The sequence below is a fragment of the Pelobates fuscus genome, chromosome 7 (assembly GCF_036172605.1).
Source record: "Pelobates fuscus isolate aPelFus1 chromosome 7, aPelFus1.pri, whole genome shotgun sequence".
In the NCBI taxonomy this organism is placed as follows: domain Eukaryota; kingdom Metazoa; phylum Chordata; class Amphibia; order Anura; family Pelobatidae; genus Pelobates; species Pelobates fuscus.
Genome location: NC_086323.1, coordinates 138,312,224 through 138,339,446, shown reverse-complemented (window position 1 = coordinate 138,339,446; position 27,223 = coordinate 138,312,224). Strand labels below are relative to the sequence as shown.

The 27,223-nt window shown below is 42.0% G+C and overlaps 1 protein-coding gene across 1 annotated transcript in view; it reads left to right on the top strand.

Moving 5' to 3' along the window:
• UCK2 (uridine-cytidine kinase 2) overlaps positions 1-27,223 on the top strand; it is a 54,125-nt gene that overhangs the window by 13,045 nt on the left and 13,857 nt on the right. Inside the window, exons 2-5 of the mRNA XM_063427519.1 lie at positions 21,132-21,291; positions 23,063-23,159; positions 23,564-23,706; positions 25,711-25,808. Coding sequence (XP_063283589.1) covers positions 21,132-21,291; positions 23,063-23,159; positions 23,564-23,706; positions 25,711-25,808 — 498 coding nt within the window. The remainder of the gene's footprint in view (positions 1-21,131; positions 21,292-23,062; positions 23,160-23,563; positions 23,707-25,710; positions 25,809-27,223) is intronic.

Here is a 27,223-nt window from a genome sequence, read left to right as displayed (position 1 = left end):
GAAATAGTTTTTTATTTTCCAAAATGGTAAATGTACAGAATATCGGCAAATTATATCGGCTATCGGCCTGAAAGTTCACAGAGTATCGGCTCTAAAAAATCAATATCGGTCGATCCCTAGTATCTTGTAGTACACCGTAAATGTTTGCAGATGCCTTTTTGTTTTCTGATTTGTGATCTATAATTTGCTCCTATATATTTTTTTGTTTCAAGTAATGGTGCACATACAGATCATGGCATGAAATTCGTACAGGATTGACATTGCATGTTGTACACTTAGGTTGCCATTGTTACAAGTATTTCTTATCCATATGCACGATTTGTCAGCATTGTTAACATGGAGTATAACCTTTTGTTTGTTACACCTTGGTGGATGGTTAGCAGGGGTAACATTCCGTGCAGTATACATCAGTTAAGCATATTTTGGTCTGGATTTTGTAGATTGTGATTCATGTTTGGTGGCACCATGATGGGGTAAGGGGTTTGTTAAACATGTAATTGGGATAGTTAGATGATATTTGAACAGGGAAACTGGGGAACATGTGGGTTTATGCAATGCTGTGTCGTGTGTAAAATATTCATCTGTGCTCTCTTCTATCCAGTGTGGGATTGCCTTTGCCTTTTAATGCATAGTTAGGTCATTGGTCTTGTCATTAGTGCAGTAAGTTAGCCAAATGTTCCACAGTTTCTCGTGTTGCTGCACCAACCCCTTCACCCTCAGAGACATCTGCTTATAAAGGCATGTGCTGTCTAACCTCTTTGAAATCTCCTCCAGGGACGGGATTGTATAGTAGCCTCCCACTGGAAAAGCAACTGTTTTTGCAGCAGTTGGCATATTAATAAGTGCAGATTAAGGTTCATGGTTACCAGCATGTGAAGTAGGTATCCCTCAGGTGTCAGCGGGGGAGAGAGAGGGATGTGATAGAGTAAATAAGTCGTTGCACATTTGTCCAAAGGGGCGCAAGTTTTTGACAATCCCAGAATATATGTATCATTGTACCCTGCAAGCTCCTATATCTCCAGCATGCTGGGATACTGTGCTGTAGATCTTCACCAGTTTGTGAGGTACCAGGTACCAACGCATAATAACTTTACTGTATGCCTTCCATAGGGAAAGGCTTCTAGAAAATTTCCTGGTTAGGGTGATTGCCTCGTGCCATTGCCGTAGGGTAAATTCTTTACCCATTTTTTTTTCTTTTTTCATTGTGTAATATATGTGAGCTTGTGTAATGCGTTATCTTCCCAATGCACTGTAGCATAGGGACAAGTTTTATGGAACGGGAGGTCCATATGTGGCACAGAGATCATGTTGTGGGGTGTGGTGCGCACCTGTTCCTGGGACTGTGAGTCTGTAAGATATTTTTGACTCTCAGGTAGAGGAGCAGATCTTTAGATGTTGGGGAGAATTCCTCCTGCAAAGTCGGTAACTTTTTCAAAGAATCTCTGCTATAGAGGTCTCCTACCTTCGTGATTCCCCTCTCCTTCCATGCTTGGGTGGTTAGGTTGGGAGCGTAGGCTTGTAAAGCTGTGATAGGGGCTAGTCTGAACAGTGCCTTGAGATTGAATATCACTGGGGCCCAGGATTTCAAAAGTGTGCTTGTACTAGTTAGTCGGTTTATCAGTGGAAATTGGGGCGATCATCCATAGGGCATGGGTTATATTGAGGAGAGAGACATGCATTCTCAAATGTGCGCCAGATAGGGCCAGGTTCCCCGCTAGAGGATCTTGGTAGTCTTCTAAGGCCTTGTGCTAGTAAGGCTGCTCGGTAGTAGTACTGAATGTCTGGTAAACCCAGGCCTCCTTTGTTGTAGTGGAGACCCAAATGCAGATATTAATCGCAGTGGAAGTTTGAAACCATTCAGCTATGGATTCAGCAAAGTGTTGGCGACCTTTACGCACCATGGGCCTCAGCACTCGGTGACCTCGCTCAGTGACTTTACGTGGTCTTCAGCTTCGAGTTGCTGCTGTTCCTAATCGTCCTCTTTCCAATAATGCCACTTGCAGCTGGATGTGAAATATCGAGCAGGGATAAAAAAATTCACAAACTGACTTTTTTGCAAAAGGTTGTATTCTATCACAGTACCACGCTTGAATTCAGACTTTTTCAGAACCCATTTTTCTTCACAAATATTTTTAAATACAGACCGTATGGCTAGGTGCTTGAGGTTTTAATAAACCTGTGGCAATGGGTCTAGTTGAAACACATTAATTCAATAATTAATAGGTGTGTCCCAATACTTTTTTGTCCATATAGTGTGTTTCTATGGCTTGTTGAAGCATGGCATATGTATTGGGGATATTTTCTTTAAATGTATTGTTTGGCAAGTCTCCAACCTGTTCAGAAAACACCCAGCCCTGGGAGAAATGTTCTCTGTGTGCGTGATGGAGAGATTGAAATAGAATATATATATATATTCTATTTCAATCACTTTTTCTCCTTTCCTGGTAGGCCTTTGTTGCAAAAACTGTAATAATGGCCAGGGGTAATAGCGACTAGAACCTATTTTTTTATTTTTTTTATCCTGGTGTTTGTCAGCCCGTTCAGCGGAAGCAGCAGTTTATGCTTTGCTCCCTCCCTCCCCCAATCCAGCCCCGGCATCATTAAATTGTGTGCTAGGGAGCTAAGCAAGAAAAGCTTAAAGATTACATTAGTCCCACTGGACCCCAGGGAAAGGATCCACTCCAGCTCTCCCAAAGGTAGGAAGGCTTGGTGGACTTAAATTAAAATAACAATTTGTGAGTGTATGAGCGTGTCTATTTAGGTTACCAGCCCCCTCTGATTGCATGGGAAAGGTGTTTTTACCTACTTTTTTTTTTTTCCCCCATGCCTTGCCAGTCTCACCCTGACTGGTCCTCCCTCTGTGGCTGAGATACTTTTTGATGGTCTCAGCCAAGCCAATGCCTTCTAATCGGAAAGCATAGATAGGCTATTACGCATGCATGGCAAAATGCCACGCTACACCAATCAGCATCTCCTCATAAATATGCAATGACTCAATGCATCTGTATTGGGAACAGTCAGTGCCTTCATGCAGAGTATGGAGACGCTGAACGTAAGTGCTGCACACTGTGCAGCACCTGACTATGAATCACTCATAGTTGCCATCTGAGTGACTGTCAATAGAGGTGTTACTAGGCAGCAATGTAAACACTACCTTTTCTCTGAAAAGCTAGTGTTTATATCCTGTACATGTTGGCTTTTCAATGTAGACTCCAGAACCACTTTATTAAGTTGTAGTGGTTCTGGTAACTACAGTGCCCCTTTAAGAATTGTATTTTTGTTGTTGTAAATTAAACTTTAAGTTAACAAAAAAAACTTGCTCCTAGATTCAAACCTTGCTCCTTGCTCCTAGATGTCAAGCCTTGTTCCAAGCTAGGTGGATTTGTTCCCAAACTAGCTGGCTAATACTCTGCACACATCCACATACACCACTTGTGTGTCAGAGTGCTATCTGTAATATACTGTCGGTTTGGCAGAAGGCCGTGTCTCGATTATGTAATAAAAGGAACAGGCGATCCAAACTTATTGTGGGTGTGGTGTGTTATTTTTTTTTTTTTTCTTCTTTCTTTGTCTCTTCAAATTGGCACACTATCCTGCTTGTTTATGGCAAGGGAGCTGGAATGACTTCTCTCCTTTATGACTATTGCGTCATTAACATGCTGTCACCAGCGTTGGATTCCCTTCCTTTTCTGGTCTCCTTGTCAAAGATGAAACCTACATATCCTTTAGTATGAGAAGCCAAATTAAATTTAAAATTCTATTTAAAAAAAAACCAAAAAAAAAAACAGTTCAATAATGTATAAAATTTTTAATCTTAATTATGTTGAACTTTGGTTGTCAGTTGACAATAATTCACTACTTAAAGGGAAATTATAGGCACCCAAACATGTTTTTAGCTTAAAGGGAAACTCCAGTGCCAGAAAAACGATCCGTTTTTCTGGCACTGGAGGGTCCCTCTCCCTCCCACCCACCAATCCCCGGTTACTGAAGGGGTGAAAACCCCTTCAGTGACTTACCTGGGACAGCGGCGATGTCCCTCGCCGCTGTCTCCGCCTCCGCGACGCTCCTCCTAGTGATTACGTCGGCCGGTGGGCGAGACTAATCTCGCTCACCGGCCGAGGAGACCTAATGCGCATGCGCATTACGTCTCCCCATAGGAAAGCATTGAAAAATCATTTCAATGCTTTCCTATGGGGTTTTGAGCGACGCTGGAGGTCCTCACACAGCGTGAGGACGTCCAGCGACGCTCTAGCACAGGAAACCTGTGCTAGAACCCAGGAAGTGACCTAGTGGCTGTCTAATAGACAGCCACTAGAGGTGGAGTTAACCCTGCAATGTAAATATTGCAGTTTATGAAAAACTGCAATAATTACACTTGCAGGGTTAAGGGTAGTGGGAGTTGGCACCCAGACCACTCCAATGAGCAGAAGTGGTCTGGGTGCCTGGAGTGTCCCTTTAATGAAGAAGTTTTGGTGTATAGATTGTGCCAGTGTAGTCTCACTGCCATTTAGGAATTAAATAACTTTGTTTATGCAGCCCTAGTCAAAACTCCCTGCATGTGACTTGCACAGCCTTCCTAAACACTTCCTATAGAGTAATGTAATGTTTACACTTCTATATTGCACAGTCTGTATAATTACCAGATTTGACTAATTTCATGACGTAAAGTCATGATTTTATTAAAGAGACAGAGGCGAGTATTATGCTTAATCTTTCTTTATTCCTCAGCTGCAAAGAAAGGATACTGTCCTATTCATAGAAAAAACTAAGAATGCTCTCTGTATTATAAACCCTGTATTATAAATGTGACCTAAGCCACTCCTCTTTCTTGTTGATGCCGATGAAAAACTTAGTTCAAGAAAACTTTTATGATCAACGTGGAACCGAAACAGCAACTCCTTGGGTAGATGAACTGGAACTCCATGCCAAATCCGATTTTTAGGAGGCTGAAAGGAACAGAGAAACAACTGGTAAAATATTTTTTGGACCACAAAAATACATCCGTAATAACTCTAAATACATCCAACATACCTGCACCAGGTGGGATAATATTCACCCCCGTGCCCTTAATAAAATCATGACTTAACATCATCAAATATGTAACATCTGGTAATTTTATTAAAGGACACGGAGGCTCATTTTATGCTAGTTCAAAGCTGTGAAACACCACATCAGAAAAATGAGAAACTGGACGAAAATAAAATTCTCAAAGTGGATTCATGGGACCAATTCGCAGCCCAGAGGAGATCTTCCAATCTATATCCCTTGCTGAAAGCTTTAGATGCCATGTCTCAGAATGTGCCCCATACGCTGAAGTTTTGATGCCATCCAACGTCATGATCCATTTGACCCAACGAGATAAGGTGACTGTAGAAACAGGATGAGGTGGTTGTTGAAGTGCCAAGAATAATTCCTGACACACTGGTTCACAATTTAGAGAAGTCCTAGATTTGTATTCTTTGAGACAGTACATCAGACATAGTTTTATTTTCTGAGGGAAAGCTGGGTAGAAGACTGAGGTGATAGATGTTTTCGTACGTCTTGAAATATCAAACGATACACCCTCAGGAGTAAAGACACGTGCAAAAATGTCTAACGCACGCACATCCGACACATGTTTACATGAGATCAGGCAAAACCGCATCACCAGCTTCGCCGTGAGTTGTTTCAGTGAGAGGTCTTCATTCGTTGGCCAATTTTCAAAAAGCCGTAGGACATGGTCCACATCCCAAAGTGAGGAGTACCTAGCTTTGGGTGGACGTGCGAATCTGATGCCCTGTAGCCGGCACACCAATAGGTGTTGTCCAGCTGGGAAGCCATCCGATCCGTGATGTCCCACAGAAATAGCTGATCGGTACAAATTTATAGTACAATAGGCTTGGCCATGGTCAAACAGTGAAATAAGGTACCTCAGCACATGACTCACAATTACAGATATGGGATCCACGTGTTGTTCCATGCACCAACTACTCCATGAATTCCAGGCACGAAGGTAGGATTTTCGTGTTCCTGGAGCCCAAGCTCCTGCCAGAAGATCAAGAGTTGACTGTGGAACATCTGGGACGAAAGAGTCCCTGAAAAGGAGGTCTGGTAAGGTAGGAAGTAATCTCTGATAGTCTGTGGACATTACCATGAGTGTGGGAAACCATGGTTGCGCCGTCCAGAACGGGGATATGAGGTTCAAAGAGGTCCGGTAGCGTCTAAGATGGAGTGTCCATGCTATCAGAGAGAATGGAGGGAAAGCCTAGTGCCGAGTGTCTGGCCACGGCTGCAGGAAAGCATCGGACGCCAAAGCTTCTGGATCCAGTCTCCAGCCGAAGAATTTTGATAGTTAGGAGTTCCACCGTGATGCGAAGAGGTCGATCCCCAGTGGACCCCAAAGGGACCTTAGTTGCCAATCGCTGGTATACTGCAGGTATCTGGAATTCCAGTCTGCCACCCTATTGGACATCCCGTGAATGTATTCTGCCTGTACTGATATGTTGCAATTTAGGCAGAATTGCCAGAAATCCTTTGCTAGTTCCGCCAATACCAAGGACCTTGTGCCCCTGAGATGATTTAAAATAGCAGACTGCTGACACATTGTTCATGCGTAAAAGGAAGGAGCAGTTTATTGAAATCCCTACAAGACTCCAAATGGCAAATGAGCTTGCCAGGAGTTCAAGGCAGTTGATGTCGAACTCCTGTTCGTCTGGGGACCATTTTTCCTCCTGTGGAGATATGACCGCAGCGCACGCCCCAACCAAGGATGCTTGAATCCAACTCCATTACGAAATCCGGGATGGTCCCGAAGATTGTAGTAAAGTGGGCCTGGGAAGATGGCCTGGATCAGGGCTGAAAGAAGGCCGATGATCCTGGCCAGTTGTCGCAGTGTAAGCACCGTCCGTGCCAGTGTCTGACAGATTTCCTTCCTGATGGTCTTTATCTTGGATGGTGGTAAGAGTGCCCCTTCCATTGAATTGATGATGAAACCCAGGAATTCTAAGGACTGTGAGGGTTCTATGACCGACTTGTCCCAGTTGATGAGGAATCCAAGGTTGCAAAGTAAAGTCCTCATCCAAGCTAAATGTTGGTGGAGTAAGAGTGGGTCTTGTGCCATCACGAGTATATAATCAGATGAATCCCTCTGCTTTGCAGGAGGGCCACCACAGGTCTCATGAGCTTCGTGAAGCACCAAGGGGATGATGAGAGACCGAAGGGCAAGCATTGGAAACGCCACATGGTCGTTTCCCACTGGAATTGCAGAAAACTTTGGCCATTGGCACAGTGAGGTAAGGCGTCCTGAAGGTAGAGCTTGACCATCCAATCCCCTAGTAGGAGGCGAGTGAATACCTTCCAGCAAGTCTGCGGGAGTACCACCCGTCAAGGCAGGAAGTCCAAGAATATTTTCGCACTGGGTCCAAGGACGTCCAGTCTTTGTCTTGACAGGGAAAAATCTAGGTCTTTCTTGGCCTCCCACCTAGACTTGCCCATAAATTGTGCCATCTTGGGGTCCACGTCTGGTGTGACCCATGCCAAGTCTGGAATCGTGGACCGTGGGCATTCCACTCTTAGTCTGTTCCGTGCTGTTTTATCAAGTTGTTTCCTTATACGCTCAGCGATATTTCGCCACGTGGTCCAGTGGGAACCACTCTGAAGATCTCTGCTGCAGATACAGATCAAAAATTGATTCACTCTGGGTATGAAGGTGGGTGGAGTCATCCACATCATCCTTAGGATCATTCTTACATGGATAACGGACCATGGTCAAAGAATTTACCTGAATTGGAAGAGTCCCCATTGTTGGACTCGCTCCAAGCCTCCTCTACATCCAACTCTGATTTGGATGATGCTATTAGGGCTTTTGCCCTTTTCCAATTCCTCGCCAATTTTTGCCCGGTGGTTGGCTCTTAGTTGTGGTGCGACCACATCATCTTTGACAGGAGGTTCCCTGTCCGATTTTGTACAATTTTTAGAGGCGTCCATGTCTAAGTGGCTTTTTTTTTTTTTTGGTGGCTTTTCGCCCACCTGTCATAGCCGGTTTATTCTCCAGGGGGTTCAGAGAGATGTGGATAGAGGTCTTTTGGGTGGACATAAGGGCATGGCTGATAGTGGTACAAGGTGTCCGACATGGACCCCATAGCAGAATAAAATGTCTTGAGTCACCGACTTGGCCTTTGTAGCATCCAGGAGGGAATTAAGCTCTGAAGAGTTCAATTTATCCTGTGATGCTTCAGCAGTATTAGGCAAGCTAGGGGGTCTGGGCACAACCTGGGGTGTAAGGTGCCTAGTGGTACTACCAGAAGCACCATTAGTGGCAGATCCCAAGTCCTTCTCTGACTGCATAATAACGAAGGATTGCACAGGAAACTCGCCCGAAATCAAAATGGCAATGGGTTATGAAAGGAGCACACCCCTTAAAGATCCCCAAAGTGCTGGAAAGATTAAAGCGGCACTGTCCTTAACCTTTCTTTAATCGATTCTTCTTTACTCCCTCTGTTGGGATCTGTTCTTCATTTCTTCCTGTCTGCTCTAGTTTTCTTTAAAACTAAAGACAAAGTAGGGACTATTTGTCTGATTGAGGTTTCCTACACCTGACCAGCGGAGGAGCAAAGTGTGCTTCATTTCCTATGGTCAAAGCAATTTCCTCACAATTTTTTCACCTTTTGATTCGTGATCTTGCAATGCTTCCTGTCAGTATTCCCAAACGTCCTGTCACTTAGACAGAACGCTGGCGAAACTACCGAATTTCGTCCTAACTAAATGAGAACAGTTTGTTCATTCATGTTAGGATGCAATTCGGGACTTTGTTCCTATCGGAATTTCATTTGAATGGAAAAACTCCAATCCTATTCGTGCTGCATCTTGCAGCCGCTTAGTAGCGAGCTCCCTAATTTCCACGGTATCAGGGAGCAGAGGAAGAGGAATTGTTTACAAGTTGAAACTGAATTAGTTTTATTCTATAAAATCACTCAGATGGTGAGGCACTACCAGGGTAGTTAATAATTCCACGCTAAGCAGGGGATCACTAGTACAGTTTACATTGTAGGGTTAAAATTACTTCCTCAAAAAGAATTGGTCATGGTTACCGTGTTTCTTTAATACTCCATTTTCTGCATGTGTATTTTTAGGACTTGTTTTTATTCTTTTTTTTTTTTTTATTTTGGCCTCAAGGCAGTGATTGTTGATTCTGAAGTGTAGCACTGAGGAAGGATAGAATTGCGAAATACTGTGGTTTTCTTTTAAAGAGGACTAAAACATTTCTAAGAATATTATGCACAGGTTTTTAGAATGTACACCTCTTTAAATTGTTTACCTTGAATTTAAAGTCTTAATTCAGAAGCCATTCTTCTATCATATTTTCCCAAATTCCTTGAGCCCTTACATCTTAGAGGATTAACAAGTTAATTTTTTTTTTCATTCATTCAGAATAAGTTCTGGGTTTTTATTTATTTATTGCTGCATAGTTTGTGGAACAAGTGCAGCAACGCTTTGGCCTGTAGTAATAATTACAGCCTCGTGATTGAAACCTTGCTATATGCTTGTGCAGGTTCCAGTGTGGCTTTTAAATATTTTTTTATTATTTTATTTATTTTGTCTCAACGCTACTGATTTGAAAGCTACACTCACATGGAAACTATAGTGCCAGGAAAACTGTTGTCCTCTGTTGCAGCTCCGTTGTGCAAAAGGGGTTAAAAACCCATTCTGTCACTTACTTGGTTCGGGCTCCACCTCTGCTCCTCCCCTGCCGACATTAGCCATTGGGGGAAACCTAATGCGCATGCACAGCAATGGCTGCGCTCGCATTAGTACTTCCTCATAGGAAGGTATGCCAATTGCTTTCCCGTGGGGTTGTACATGACGCTGTATGTCCTCATGCATACCGTGACAGAGTCCAGCATCAGTCGACCAAAAGTCCTAGCGTGATGACTACAGCTGGCTGTAGTGGTTATGGTGTTTAGAGTATACATTTTATTTATTTTTTTTACCTAAAAAGTATAAATCTGCAGGACCAAAATAAATGAAGTCTATAAACCCGCATTGTACAGTCTTGACTAAATCCATACGTTAGGGGTATAATGGAGGGAGAAGAAAGCACGCAACGGTGTTCCTGTTTTTTAAAGGAAGTTTTAGCTTAAAAACTAAAAGCTTTTTACACATAAATCTACTACTGATCTATTCATTTCTATAACTGAAACTACCATTATAGGTTTATTTTTCCCATTTATTTATTTTGTGTTGGTTATAAACCCGGGTCTATATGATTGCTTGAAAATGTTCGCCCAGGGGGCAGACAAAAAAAATATATATCCTGTTGGATAGTGATAAGAATGAGGAAGCTTCACCATGGCAACATCGTGTTCTGTCAAGGAATAATACTGTCAGGAGCCTTTCCCTTGCATTCTAACATAAGCTGTCATAATGCAATCCCCTCTAATTAACCATTTACCTAGCATGGTAAGGATATGGGGGAGGGGTGCTGGTAAATCACAGCCGAATCAAGTGTTGGATATTTTAATACTCTGCCTTTGCAATCTGCTGCACGAGTATTTTGTAGAATTTAAGTCGTCTTTGAGGTGTATTTTGTGTTTATCAACGCTTGGGTTATGTCAATGTTTTCTATCTGTAAGTGGGTGTTGTGCATTTCATTATATAATTATACATGTTAGTTTATGGCAGGGGTTCTCAACCCAGTCCTCAGGACCCCCTACCAGTCCAGGATTTGGGGATTACCTGGGTGTGTCTAAGGTGTTTAGAAAAAGGGAATAAAAACTCCTTAGCCTCTAAGGTGTTTTTGTTTTCTTTTTCTAAACACCTTAGACACACCCAGGTAGGGGGTCCTTGAGGACAAGGTTGAGAACCCCTGGTTTATAGCATGTACCTTGAAGAGGATGTACTCTGATACTTTGCCAGCTTTACAAAATGATTCTCTCTACTTCAGGGGTAGAATGCTTTCAGCACTCTACATCTTGTGGACTACAAATCCCTTGATGCTTTATGGCTTTAAGAAATTATGGGAGACGTCGTTCTGGAGTGCAGAAGGTTTCCTTTTCCTGCTCTAGTTAATCAGTTGGTTCCATACAGCTGGTACTGAAGAAATTTGCACTTTTTGAAAAGATGTATTCCTAACAATAGGGTCCCTCTGCTCCCCCCTCATGCCAATTCCCTGGGGTGGCACACAAATGATTCCAGCGCCAAAGTCCCTTGGCACTGGGTTCTGCTCCTGCTCTGCTGACGTCACCCAGGGAGGGTGGAGGGTGGTGGTGCTAATGCATATGCACAGCAAGCACCACATGCACGTTAGGCCTTCCTTATTGGAAAGCCTTGAGCAATGTTTTCCTATGAGGTTTTAGAAGACTCTGTGCGTATTCGTGCATAGTGTGAGGACGTCCAGTGTCGTTTCACAGAATCAAACTCCATGAAAGGCCAGGAAGCGCCTCTAGTGGCTGACTGACAGCCACTAGAGGCTGTCTTAACCCTGCAATGTAAAAATGTTTCTCTGAAACTGCAATGTTTGCAGCTGCAGGGTTAAGAGGACAAGGCACTGCACCAAGACTACTTCAATAAGATGACGTGATCTGGGCGCCTATAGTGTCCCTTTTAGGATTTTATCGTTATCCCTTTTAAGGGTTTTTTGCACTCTTGAGTAATTTTGCTGAATTGTCGGCTCACGAGGTTTATCTATCTTTATTTACGCACATATGCTTTAATCATCTGCAACTTTTTATTTTGTTACATTGTATAAGGGGAGACTAAGTTGTATCAACATATGTTCTGTTTAGTAGCAACTTTCTCTCATTTTTTTTTTTTTTTTTTCCCCTGTGGGTTTCACAGTTCCCCAGTATAGAGTTACTTTACAATTTAGGTGCAATTGATTTATTGAGATTTGTCTAATTTTTGGAAGTGTGAATTATTCTTATTACCACTTCATAAGGGGGTAGAGGTTATCCGGAGTAAGGTGTGTATATAACCTGCTTTCGGGCTGTTGTTTAAATGTCTTGAGACCCTTTTTAGAACGAAACGGGTAGACCTATCGATGAGCTGCTGGCTCCCTCCCCCCTGAAATCACATTATTGCTACCCAAATCCACCCTTCTTTAGTCAAATGTTGCTATCAAGGGCATTCGATTCCCAGGTCGAGTTTTGCTCAGGCCGGAGGAAGAACTGAAAGCAAAGGGATATTGTGTCTCCCAAAGTGCATTGGGACTGTGTAATTGCAGCACTAGAGGAAAATTCTCTCTCATGCTGTATGTTCAAGAACTGTTATCGGTGCTTGACAGGCCGCTAAACCCAGCACCAATCACCGAGTAGGGGGCAATTAGGGAGATCTTACCAGGGTCTCTTGCACCCTGATACTGAGCGCAATTCCGATCACTTTCAGCCATAAATTTAATTTTAAGGACTATGTACCGTACTCGCTTAGAGTGCTGCACATGGCTCATCTGTCAGTTTTGGGCCACGAACTGTTGCCCCAGCTGACTGAGGGGACCCTCCGGTATTGAAAGGATTTAACCTTTTAGTACATTTACTGCATGATTGTCTATGACACCAATGGGCATAGACAATCTTGTGATCACCCCCTGGCCTCCCCTCCAATTTTTGTATTTGCATTTTGAGGGGGCGTGGAATGTCAAGGAATAAGCAGAACAGCAAAATATGATTGTATTTCTCAGGATCAAACCTTTTGAGCACATTGTAAGACTATACACCACTGCTGTGCAACATCTGGCATCCTAGTGAGGAGCACCCTTGCGTGTTAATCTGTTCTGGCGTCTGGTTCTGTTTTTGTTTTGTGGCTTTACTGGTAGTCTTTCACAGTTTTTTTTTTTTTTTTTTTTTTTTTTTTAGTGAGATGAGAAATCTGCTTACTGTAGTGTGAGTCACAGCCAAGGAATCTGTATGCAGGATGAGGGAAGAATTGGGGTCCATTTAATGCCTCTAAAATATACTACAAAATATTTGGCAGTATCTTGTGGAATAGAAACTTTACATACACAAACAAACACACATTCATTAGAACTGGATACCTATATATATATATATATCTCTATCTTAAAAAAAAAAAAATCACACACGAATAGAAATGTGTGGTTTAATGTGCTACTATGCTGTCAATTTTTGTTTTAACATACAAACTTCACTTGTATACACATCTGAAACTGACTTTGTTACTTTATATATAATATCCCTCCAGGTGTAAAATACCACTCCTATAGCATTGTACAGCACTTTTGCATATGCTGGCACATCTATCTCTCTCTCTCTCTGCAAAAGTGCTGTACAATGCCATAGGAGTGGTATTTTACACCTGGAGGGTTAAAACTAAGGGATTGTGGACTGTAGTTAAAACATTTGGCAGAACAGATGCTGTAAATTTACAATTTCCATCATGCTTCATGATGAGGAGGGGCAGTATCCACGGCAGCTGGGGAGCTAGAGATGGCAAGTTGCTGGTGTTCATTAAAAAGAGATGCTGGGATGACTCCTAATACCCATCCTTTGCCCCATTCTCCTTTCAGTTTGTAGAAATGCTTCCCCACCTGCTTTATTGAATAGATGTGTATATAGATATTCCTCGAAGCACGTCTGAGGTCCCTGTTGCTGCTGTATCATTATAGCTCACTTCCTTTCAGGGGTTCTCAACCCAGTCCTCAGGACCCCCTACCAGTCCAGGATTTGGGGATTACCTGGGTGTGTCTAAGGTGTTTAGAAAAAGGGAATAAAAACTCCTTAGCCTCTAAACACTTTAGACACACCCAGGTCATCCCTAAAACCCTGGACTGGTAGGGGGTCCTTGAGGACAAGATTGAGAACCCCTGCTTAACTGGTTATGAATGTGGCATTTGATAGCATTGATGGAACTTGTGAACTAGGAAGATCCATACACTAAACATGCATTATAAAGTGTATAATTTGTTTTATGGCATTAGGATGCCTATTCTGCACAAACTAATTCTGCAGTGTATAAACTCCCACTCCCTTGAGTGAAGATCAGTTTGCCGGAGACTGGAAGGATCTCATGTTGGGATTTGCACAAAACTGTATGTAAAACGTAATGTGTACCTGTATTGTATACTCCCACGTGCTGCCTTGTTTTTGCCTTTGTTTAACCCCCTTAAGGACCAAACTTCTGGAATAAAAAGGAATCATGACATGTCACACATGTCATGTGTCCTTAATTGGTTAATGTGCTTAAAATGTGCAAATGGAATATACTGCAACCTCTTCATGTATAAATTGTAGTCACATCTGTAAATGAAAAGGTGCACGTGAAATAAACCGTGATAAAACTGAATTTTAAATTTTTCAAATTTTTCTTTTTAATATATAAAAAAAAATATATTTTATTTTTCAGCTTTTATCACAACTTCACATCATAATTAATTTGTTTAAATTTTATCCTAGAGTTAGATTCCTTTCTCCTAATGGCAGGTCCTGCAAAATTGGACCTTTTCTGTATTTGCATGTTTAAATGGAATGTATAGTTCAAGACAGAGTGCAGATTTGCACAGATGAAGTCTTTATGTGGATCAGCCATTTCCTCTACAGCTTCAGCATGCTGTTTTGCGTGGGAGGCAGGAGAATATTTCCTGCAAAGCTCCTCCGAGAGAAAGGGAGAGTACGTGCGCGTGTGTAACAGCCAAACTAGTTTATGTATAGATGACAAAATAACAAAAATATTACCGCATGCACGGACTTGTTTGAATCCGGTGGTGGTTTTTAAAAAAAAATATTTTGTTTTTTACAAAAGTAAACACAAATGCATTTTAGAAGCTAGGCTTTCTAGTGCTTACTATTTTTTTTTTTTTTCTATATTCAATACGTATTGTAGCAGAGTCATTTAAAATAGTTGCAGAGCTCAGTTTCCGATTTGCTGTTGGTCTGGTCATGAGCTGCAGTTTAGCCTTTACATGAAAGATGGGAAGTGCTACCCATAGACTTTCACGTCCCTGTACAGTATAATTTTTAGAGCTGCTAGCCCAAGAACAAGTTTGAATTTTCCACCCTGTTGCTCCCTGCATAATTCTTCCCCATAATGCATTGTAGTGTTTTCATTTTAGGCTCGTACATGCAGCTCTGTGAAGCGGGTTGTCACATTCTGCTCTGCAGTGCATTAATCGCACACTATAGCTTGTTCCTCACCAGGACATTTTACATTTCTATGTGCATGCCTACCTGTGTGCAAAGAAATGGTATTAAAGGACCACTATAGTTACCCAGACCACTTTAGCTCAATGAAGTGGCCAGGTCCATCTAGGGTTAACCCTGCAGCTGTAAACATAGCAGTTTCAGAGAAACTGCTATGTTCAAGCCTGTAGTGGCTCTCAGTGAAAGCTGCTAGAGGCGCTTTGTCATTTAGGAATTGGCTTTAAAGGGACACTCAAAGAAGCATAACTACTACAGTGTCAATGGGTTTTGTCCATAAAAAATATCCTTTTTTTTTTTTTTTATATATTATATAAAGATTTATTCGCTCTTTTCTTGTTTTTTTGGTTCTGGCAAATGCCCACTGTTAATATTTCTTGACAATACCTCATCTACCTGCATCTCACCACACGTTTATTGTATCAAGGCATATTTCTGTATATGTATTTCTGGTTCAAAGTACCAATTGCTTTTATTGCGTCTGGAATATAACTTACATATGCCAAGAACATGTTTGTGAATGGGAGATTAAATATAGACCAACAACAAAGCTTTGGCAACACTGAGGTTTTTAAGTACAGAAACCTGTGAAGTTCTCAGAATGCCACAGCTGCACTTAATGTGAACAGTGTTATAGCCAATCTCTGCCAGTCAGCCATTGCTTTTCCTCTCTGCCGTTTGGCAATTCGTCAGTCTTTGACACTGATATGACTTTGTAGAATGTGGCTTTCTTAACTTCAGAATTGTCATTTATAACCGCTTCTTCTTATCTTACGTAATCTCGGTCTACAAGATATTGCTCTCTCCTGGTGCTCCTCCTACTTCACCCAATGCTCTTTTAGTGTTTCTTTCTCTGGCTCTGCCTCTTCCTCCCAACCTCTCTGTTGGTTTACCCCAAAGTTCAGTCCATGGTCCCCTATTGTTACCGATCTATACTGCCTCCCTTGGTAAACTCATCGTCTGCTTTTGTTTCCAATATCACTTCTATGCGGATGACACTCAAATCATCTGTCCTCCCCTGATCTCTCCCCGTCCCTCTTGACTAGAGTCTCTGACTGCCTCTCTGCTATTCCTGTCACGGTTCTCGCCGCGACATCCAGACTGCAAGTCGAGGTCGCCCCAGAAATACCCGATGAGGGATTTGAACCCAGGTACCTTGCTATCCTGAACCTGCTATTTTGCCTCTGAGCCACCATATCAGCTCTAGAGATAGCCAGAAGTACATCTTGCCTTGTATCCAGCACTGGGGGCTGGCCGTTATCTGTGGCTGCTCCAATACTCTCGCACACCTGAAGCTGATGGCCGTTAGCCAGGTATATAACCCTGCCTCTCCCAGAAGGCAGGGTCAGTTCATTGACTCTGGTTCCTGTTATTTCGTGTTCCTGTTGTCCTGTTGGTTTTCGGCTCCTGACCTTGGCTTTGTTCTTGTTGATCCTGTATTCTGGCATCCTCTGACCTCCGGCTTACCCACGACGATTCTCCTGCTCTTGTCCTTGTCTGTACTTCGACCCGGTGATCCTGAATCAGCCCCCGTGCACAGACTCACAGGCCAGGTGAGTTCTTCCCTGACCACCTCGGCCTGTGTTTAATTGCAAGGGTAAGCACATCTCTGCAAACTGGACTCCCACCAAGGTAAGCCGTGACAGAATGAACTGACCATAATGGAGTCTGCAGAGATGTCTCAATTGCTTACCCAGCAAGTATCCAGTCTGGCCCAGACTGTCTTGGAGCTGCAGCGAGAAGTCAGTTTTCTTAAAGGCACGGTACGCCCAGCCCTGGAACCTGGTTATCCTGAACCATTTACCGTTATGCCGGAGAAATTTGATGGTAACCGTGCTTCCTTCCTGTGCTTCAAAACAGATTGTGAATTGGTGTTTTCCCTGAAGTCTCGGACTTATGCTAATGACTTCATAAAGGTCCGAGCAGCTATTAACCTGCTGTCGGGAGAAATCAAACAATGGGCACATGAAAGGTTGCAGTCTCAGAGTCCTGTCCTTGCTGGATGGGATGCTTTCATGACTGCCATGGAGGCACAGTGCAAGATTTCTAGCAAGACCGCTGTACCTAAACCAGCACCACGTCCCAGAGGATCCCAGATTCCAAGAAACAAAGGGAACCTATACCATTACCACAATCCCGTGCTGCCTCCTTATGCTCCTGTTCCTAGGGAGGTCCCAGAACAACCCTACCTTCCTCTTGATTCTGATGAACCTATGGAAATAGGATTGGTCCAGCGCAAGGTGACTACTGAAGAAAGAGACCGGCGGAGAAATCATGGTCTTTGTTTTTATTGTGGTGAAAGAGGGCACCTTATCTCACACTGCCCAATTCGCCCACATCGGCCAGAAACCGTTCAAGTTGGGGTTGTGCATACCCATCCGGCCAAGTCTGCACCTCTGCCTGAGACACGCCAAAGTCACTGTCAGTCTGGTCCACGCTCCGTGACACATATGAGTACTCAGACCACGGTAGTTAATACTACCTGTGTTTCTCTAAAATCAGATACCAGTGCCTCTGAAGTATCTCTGCCTCCAGTCCCGGAGACTTCTGTACCTCTTCTTGAAGAAACTGCTGTTCAAGCAAGCACCACTTCCTACCTGCCCAGAGGAGAATTACCTCCCAATGCACATAAGGAAAAAGGTACAGAGAGACTGACTCCTGGGATCAAGGTACTTACAGCCTCCTCCAAGTCTGGTACCATAAAATCCCAGGATGTAAAAAGACTCTGCTCTGGATACCTGAATGATAAAGACTACCTGAGTGAGATTGAGACCGAAGATGAATACGATTTCCAAGCAGAGCCTGTTCACGCCCGGAGGGCGTTCTTGACGGGGGGGTACTGTCACGGTTCTCGCCGCGACATCCAGACTGCAAGTCGAGGTCGCCCCAGAAATACCCGATGAGGGATTTGAACCCAGGTACCTTGCTATCCTGAACCTGCTATTTTGCCTCTGAGCCACCATATCAGCTCTAGAGATAGCCAGAAGTACATCTTGCCTTGTATCCAGCACTGGGGGCTGGCCGTTATCTGTGGCTGCTCCAATACTCTCGCACACCTGAAGCTGATGGCCGTTAGCCAGGTATATAACCCTGCCTCTCCCAGAAGGCAGGGTCAGTTCATTGACTCTGGTTCCTGTTATTTCGTGTTCCTGTTGTCCTGTTGGTTTTCGGCTCCTGACCTTGGCTTTGTTCTTGTTGATCCTGTATTCTGGCATCCTCTGACCTCCGGCTTACCCACGACGATTCTCCTGCTCTTGTCCTTGTCTGTACTTCGACCCGGTGATCCTGAATCAGCCCCCGTGCACAGACTCACAGGCCAGGTGAGTTCTTCCCTGACCACCTCGGCCTGTGTTTAATTGCAAGGGTAAGCACATCTCTGCAAACTGGACTCCCACCAAGGTAAGCCGTGACAATTCCTAACTGGATTACTTCTCACTTCCTTAAGGTCAACTTGTCCAAAACAGAACTTCTGGTCTTTTCTCCCTTAAGTGTTGCTACTCCCGTTTCGGTCTCCCTCCAAGTCAGTGGTGCTACCATCAGCTCCACCACGCAGACTCGCTGCCTTGGTGTTCTTCTTTGACTCTGATCTCTCCTTCACCCCCTCATGTTCAGTTGATCGCCAAATCCTGCCGCTTCCATCTCAAAAATATTGCGTGCATTTGCCCCTACTTAATGCCAGATGCGGTCCATGCCACTATCCTCTCGCCTTGACTACTGCAATCCGCTTCTCAGTGGTCTTACGTGCTCCCAACTTGCCCCATTGCAGTCTATAATTAATGCAAGTCTCATCTTCCTGTCCGCCCGCACCTCCCACGCCTCACCTCTCTGTCAGTCTCTTGAATTGGCTTCCCGTAAGATATAGGGCTCAATATAAAATTCTGGTTCTTGCTTTCAGATCTCTACATAATGCTAGTCCCACCTATCTATCCTCCCTAATACACAAGTATGTCCCGTCTAGGCCCTCACGCTCTGTTGAAGACCTACGTCTATCCTCTGTTCGTACTCCCACCTCTGATGCTCGCATTCCTATGGAACTCTCTCTTCCGTTTAGATGCTCACCTAGTCTCCACTCCTTCCCAAAAATCATTAAAAACTCACTTTTTCACAAAAACATATTAATTAAAAGCATATTAAACAGTTAATGGCTCGGGGGAAAAAAAAAAACCACAGTAAGTCTTCATTGAATACTATTCTACCCATCTACTTCCATAACCTTTTTGTCTTTCTTTACCCCGCTCCCTCTAGCATGTAAGCTCATTGAGCCGGGCCTCAACCCCTCAGTTTCTGTGCGTCAAACTTGTCTGGTTAAAATTCCAAGTTTGTTAGTCCACCCATTGTAAAGCGCTTTGAAATTTGTTGGCGCTATGTAAAAATAATACATGATGTCATGGGGCTTATCTCCAGCAGCACTCTGCTATACAATTATTATTATTTTATTCTTTGTTTTTTTTACCCCCTGAAGGATCACTGGTGTTTTATGGTAAGTTGCTATTGGCAGTTAGTCCTTAAAGACTGCTTTATTTTGCACCTTAAACCTTTGGAAGCCTAAAAGCTTGCTGGCTATAAAGGTTACATGTATTTCCCAAACCTCAGATATGTCTTACCCTGCTACACACGTTAAAGATTGTACCTTCCATGAAGACCTGTCACTCTAAACACTTTAATGTGATCTTCTCTCTGTCGTGCTTTTGTGGTGTAGTTATTTTTAACACATGCTGCTGGTTGTGGTCCGTGTTGCAAACAGTTGGTGTTTAATAGCTCCTTTCGGGTAGATGCATGCATGCGTATAGTGGCTTATCTGCCTAAAGAGACAGTATAGGCAGCCATACCACTTCAGTTCATTGAAGTGGTCTGGGTGCAATGTCCCTATTGTCCATAGTGCAGGGCTCGACAAATCCCAGGCGCCAGGGGGCCATGGCGACTTTGAATTTTGCCCTGGCTCCTGGGATTGGTCAGCCCATTCCCTCCTTTTCTCAATCCCTGTGTAGCGCTCTGTGCGCCGCTGTACCGAGAGGAAGTGAGCTGTAATTACTGTCTCCCAGCGCTGAGGGTGCACAGCAGGACACCTGCCAAAATCGTTTCTCTGTTCACCACCCGCCCACATTTCAGACCCAAGACCCGCCCACATTTCTCAGACCCACCCACCTGCACAATCGTTCCCCTGCGCGGCTTCATCGCCGAGAGGAAGTAATTGCAGATTCCTTCACTTCCTCCACACACACGCACAGTATATCGAGACAGGTGGAGGAGAGAAGTCTTGACCAGCGGCAGCCCACTCCCATTAGGTGCAGCCAGCCCCACCAATCTGCCTCCTTCTGTGCCCAGTCCCACGGGACCCCAGGGAAGCCACTCTCCTGCGCCCAAAAGGTAGGATACAGGAGAGTGGCTAAAAATATGTATTCACTTTTTAAATTGTTTTATTTACGTCTGTGTGCATCTATGATTCTTTGTGTGTATCAAATAATAAATATCTTGTGATGGTGTCTGTCTGTCTATCTATGTGTGTGTCTATCTATGTGTGTTTGTGTGCGTGTCTGTTAGTCTGTCAGTAAATGTGTGTTTTTTCTTTTTTCTTTTTTTCTTCTCCAGGTGGGCACAAGGGAGGGTTGAGGCAGAGGGAGCTATAGTACCAGGAATACAGCTTTGTATATCTGGCACTATAGTAGTTTTAATGCTGCACCTTGCTATAAGCTGATGATTCCTCTAATGCAAGATCATTATATATATATATATATATATATATATATATATATATATATATATATATATATATATATATATATATATATATATATATATATATATATATATATATATATATATATTTTTGCTGTGTGTGTACGCATGTGTCTGTATATCTGTATGTCTGCCGTTTGTCTCTGGTATCTTTTAAACAAGCTGCCATAGAGTGTAAACTGAGGCCTGTGTCTTTATTGTATGTAATAGGATGCTGTGATTGTTACAGGCTTGGCTGTTAAGTATATTTAAATTTTTTTTTTATCACAGTCATCGGTGTGCTCAAAGATTGTGCAACTTCTAGGGCAGAATGAGGTAGACCACCATCAGAAGCAGGTAGTGATGCTGAGCCAGGACAGCTTCTACCGAATACTCACTGCAGAGCAGAAGGCTAAAGCACTCAAGGGCCAATTTAACTTCGATCACCCAGGTAAGGCCCTGTTGTGCTGTTCAGTTTGCTAATGTCTCTACTTAATGCAGACAATACTTCAAAACCCATGTCTGCAGATGTATTCTTCAAACGTGTTTGTATTCTTACATTGTAAATGTAATTTAAAAAATGCATTGTGAATTAAAAGGAGATGGATGACTTGTGGCATGGATGAAGTCGTATGCCTTTTATCCTTAAGAAACAATCCAGCACACAAACCATTACTGTGAGCTGTAGTGGTTATGGTGCCCAGCATGCCCTGGTGCCCTCCCATTGTAAGTAGTCAAACTGATTTAGAACGGTGTGCCTTCTCACTTGGGTTCTGTAGGTGCTTTTCCCTGTCTCCACTACTTCAGAATTTCTGGCTTTGTCTGACCTAAGTTCAGGAGAGGTAACAAAAGATCCTACATGAAGTAGTGAAAGGGGGCAGCAGAGCCTTGCAGATTGTTCTAAGGTGCACTGTAGTTGTTATGGTGCTTGGAGAGATCATATAAAGCAGGGTTTGCCCCCCCCCTCCCCCCTCTCTTTCTAAAAACACCGTAGACACAACTGGGTAATGTCTGAATCCTGGACTGTTAGGGGGTACTTGACGACTGGTTTAGAAACCACTGATATAAAGGAACACTCTTTAAGGATAAAATGTATTTTCAATAGCAAAGTGTTCCTTTTATTGCTTCAGATCCCCCTCCCTTTAAAAACTAAAAATTATTAAACTTTGAGATCATCAATCATCCTTGAAGATATAGTCCAATTCTTCTCATTGGCAACATTATTCAGTGTCCGATTACAGGGACCGCATCTGTATACCAAAACTGTTACATTGATTTTAAATTATTCTAGCTCTTTTTCTTTAATGAGATTTAAGTACAAATAAAGAAGTTAAAAAAAAAAATACACTGTAACACTTTTTAAATAGTATTTCATTAAAACCTAAAGCCTAAAAAATCCCTATATAATCACTGAAGAATGAGTAATAGTTCCATAAGCAGTACTTTTATGTATAACTACTTCTGTAACACACATGTTAAACATGAGTCTGTTCAAATGTAAACCACACCAGGTATTTAGAACATAACCGTGCCAGCGTTTCCTGTTGTAAATATGATCTCCACTAGATGATAATGCACCTTTGAACTTTCTCATGTCACTGTATGTTGTTGTGTTTAAAGGGGCCTTAAAGAAACCTATTTTATGTATTTCTGATACACAAATATACTGTGTGTATTGGTTGGACAAATCCTACTACATTCCTTAAGTGGAATATAGGAAAAAATGTTTTCCTTATTAATAAATTTTTCTTAGAATTAAGAAAATATTTGTTGATGTCTGTCTTAGTTGATATAGGTGTGTGCATGTGTTTAAGAAAAACACAAAAATGCATTGCACTCTGCAATGACATACTTGTAAATATAGGAGGGGACGGGATGGGACAGGAGGAGGCGGAGGAGGGTGGAGACCATTTCAAGGGGCCATATTGGCATCTACTGCAGCTTGCCAGGTAAAGGTATTTTTTAAGGTTTGGTTACAGTGGTGGTAGTATGGTGTGATAGCTAAATTAAACATACCTTTATATTACTATAGGATTTTTATGATGCTCACTCAGTCTGTAGTCATCTGAGGTACTTGTGTTTACATTGCTGATATACACCAATGGGACATACCTGATTGGTTTCAATGGCGAGTGTCCCACTTTACAGTATTTTAGAACAGAACACTTTGATAATGCTCCTCCAGCGTTTCCCGTTTACAGCTTGCCTTATCTCTCATACAGATGCCTTTGACAATGAACTCATATTAAAGACACTCCGTGAAATCATGGAGGGAAAAACTGTGCAGATCCCAGTGTATGACTTCGTTTCTCACTCCAGGTAATTCCCACCATTGTTTTGGTATGGGTACAGGATGGGTGCTAATCAGGGCCATACCTGCCTGTAGATAGGGAATGTCAGTGTCTCTTTGGAGGGGCTGATTAACTTTGTATCTTAAGATACTGTACATTAGATAGAAACCTGGGACGGCAGGACAGGACCTTGAAACTGGCTGTTCCTCAGAACTGTCGGGAGGCATGCTAAAGTGCAGTCTTAGATATGCTTTACTATTTATTAAACGAAATGTGATACAACCACCATATTGTGTAATCCTTGGTCAATAAAAATGTCTGTTTAAAAAGAAATAAAAAAAGTAACACAAACTCTGTGCATCGTACTTATGCTTTTTTAAATTTATTTGTAAAATATTTTTCCTGTTTCGACTTATTTTTGTACTCTTGTAGGAAAGAAGAGACCGTGACAGTGTATCCAGCTGATGTGGTGCTGTTTGAAGGAATCTTGGCATTTTACGTGCAGGAAATCAGGGACATGTTTCAGATGAAGCTCTTTGTTGACACAGATGCAGACACACGACTTTCTCGAAGAGGTGAGGCCGTCTCCCACATTTCCATACTGACTGAGATGTATGTTTTCCCATAGTCCTACATTGTACAGTTACACAAAAGCTTGTGCTCTTATTAATTGTAATAGACTGGGGTTAATGTTCTTAATGATTTTAAAACCTAAAGGGACATGCGGGTTGGGTTTATTCTTTTAGTGCAGTATAGACACAATGCATTTAATAAACCGGAAGGCATGCTTCTTAAGGTCCCTTCCTTTAGTGCAGATCCCTTGCTTTAAATCCTCCTATGCCCATGGCATTACCTTGGAAGTACCAAAAAAAATGGATTGATCTGACACTCATCCGAACAAAAAGTGTTCCATTTACTTAGATGCTCAGACACATGGCCACAATTTCACTTCAGAAATCTAGAACATCAAGACATTAACACGTATGCTTGTGGGGATAATCAAGCTTCTGATGTCCTTCATTTCTGTTTGTGAATGGGAGGGGAAGCACTTGTGTCTGTAACCTCCGAAACATAGGTTTAAAAAGGTCTTTGGTAGATATAGTTACATAGCTGATAAGAGACATGTTTAAAAAGTTCAGCCTTTCTCAGTTCTGTTTAAAGCACTTTCCAGTTTTTTTGCAACAAACTAAGGAAATAATTAAGCTTGACCCCAGAATGGCAGTCAGATCTCTCCTTGGATCAAGAAGCTATGATATCCCTAAATATTATTTTTTTTGCAAGCTAACCCCTTGCACATATCCAACTTTGTGCATTCCTGTAAAATGTCCAGGATATCAATTTATTTTACAATACATTTGACACTCCTCGCTCTCCCTCTTTTCAGTCTTCTAGCGAGGAAAATAAACAATAGCTTGGGAAGAAAGCAAGGTAGGCCAGTGGTAAGGAAGTCTGAAACGAAATGGGTACTGGTGAGGCAAAATGATTTCAAACTTTATGGTTGGTAGATTAGATTAATACAATGGGCATTTAGGAGGCTGGGAAAGAAACTTGGGCAGGGGGCAGAAAGAGACCAGGAAGGTGGAGCTAGTGTCTGGAGAAAAAACTAAGTGCAAATAGGAAAGGCTATTGGAAGGCTATTTGGAGAAGAGGTTGGGTAACATTACTCCACTTGCGAACATTACTCCACTTTCTCCTGCTCTTCTCTCTCAGATAGTCAGAGTATTCAAAGTAAATTTTAAATCTAATGCCAAAGTGGCTGAATGAAAAGAATAGCAGACTTGGAGAATTATTCAATTTTGACCTTAATTCACTTTGAATTCTCACATTAGAGAATATCCCTAAAGATGATGGGCGTCAATTTGGACAGTTTTTACGGGAGCCAAAAACCATTGTATTCTCTCTGGTGACCAAGCAGGTTTTTCAAGATGTGATGTTCCTATACTGGGTTAATTAGCATATAGATAAAGTTCTCACAGTCACGGATGTTTAAATTGTACATTGATCTGTATCTTTTATTTATATATATATATATATATATATATATATATATATATATATATATTTATTTATTTCCTTACTCACTCTCAATTATAATTGATATTAATTAAAGTTTCCATTTTAAAATTTATTATTTTGCCAATGGAGGATCTTTTTTTTTTTTTTTTTTAAATTCTTTATTTTTGCGTGCATATGATTCACAGACATTCTGTCAATGCCCCAACAGCAGTGACAAACAAGTGATTAGTAGACATAGCGTAACATTTAGAAGGCATTTAAGTATGTAGCACATTTTTTTTTGTATAATGTAGATATCAGGTGAGATCTAACTTGCACATTTTGTTTATGTAGTGGTTCAGGATCTCCATAGGATTACTTAAGCGAGTATTGGGATGTATGTTTACTGTTTGTACAAACCGATCTGTATCTTTTGATGTGTGTGTATTTTATATTTTTTTCATAATTTTTTATGGGACGTGGGTTGGATGCTCATTGCCCACTGTATTTAAACACCTAGTAAACTTTGTAAGACTTTTTTAAGATGTTACATGACGCGCTTTTTATTTTTCCCTCCCATACAGTGCTCCGAGACATCAACGATCGAGGACGGGATCTAGAGCAGATTCTTACACAGTATATCACATTTGTAAAGCCAGCATTTGAAGAGTTCTGCTTACCTGTAAGTAAAGTTAAAATAAAAACAAATGCATGTAAGGGTCCATTTACAGTCCAGCTATGTACCAAACTCTGGTATTCTGGATGAGGGTTATTCACTAAAGTGAGAATTGAAAGTGAATTTAAAATTTTCAGGACAAAGTAGCGAAACTGGGAGCCATAGCCGACTTAGAGAATGTTTCCAGGTTGCCTGTCTTATCTTAAATTTCTTAAAGAATCATTATAGGGTCAGGAACACAAACAAGTATTCCTGACCATATAGTGTTAACACCACAATCTAGCCCTCCATGGCCCCTCATGCCTCCATAAATATAGCAAAATCTTACTGTATTTAAGCCTGAAGCTGTAGACCTACATGCTGTTTGCCTCAGAAAAACAAGCTGTCTGCTGACATCAGATGTGGTGGCCTGGTCCAATCACTATGCTTCCCCATAGGATTGACTGAGACTGACAAGGAGGCAGATCAGGGGCATAGCCAGCATGATTCAAACACAGCCCTGGCCAATCAGCATCTCCTCATAGAGATGAATTGAATCAATGAATCTCTATGAGGAAAGTTCGGTGTCTGCATGCAGAGGGAGGAGATACTGAATGTTTGGATGCATTTTAGACCCAGGAAGGATCTCTAACAGCCATCTGAGGAGTGGCCAGTGAAGTAATCACTAAGCTGTAATGTAAACGCTGCATTTTCTTTGAAAAGACCGTGTTTACAGCAAAAAGCCTGAAGGTAATGATTCACCAGAACAAATTCAATAAGCTGTAGTTGTTCTGGTGAATATAATGTCCCTTTAAATATGAGCAATACCACTTGCAGAATTAGGATAACCTGGGAAAAATAATTTATCCTCACCTTGCAGTATCAAAGCATATAAAATAAGTCTTTTTAAAAAAATAAAAAATGTAAAGATAAGAACGTTAACTTTATACAAACATTTTACTCTTTAAGGTTAATCATGATACTATCTTGCTGCTTCAGCCACAATATTGCTATTTTATAAACTCTGTTTAAAAGCTCAGTACTGCCACATTCCACCATGTGTTGAAAACATTGACTCTGAGAATTTATTTGTTTTGTATTTTTAGATAATGCACATCTTCTAATATGGCATAATTCACCTTTTTTATGGTGTAAGCCAATTGTTTTTGCAGGATACATGAGTTCTGTGATAGGCTGGGTGTGGTCCTTCCTGGTTTATAAAAACTAGGAACATAAACTTTTAGCTAAAGATCAAAATTCACAAAGAATAACAAATTTTAGTCACAATTGCGGGTGTCTGCAGTGTCCCTTTAAATCCTTAAGGACCAAACTTCTGGAATAAAAGGGAATCCTGACATGTCGTGTCCTTAAGGGGTTAAGGCTTCTTAAACACAACATTTCACAAACCGCAGTTGGACGTTTTTTTCTGTATCTTTTTGTGT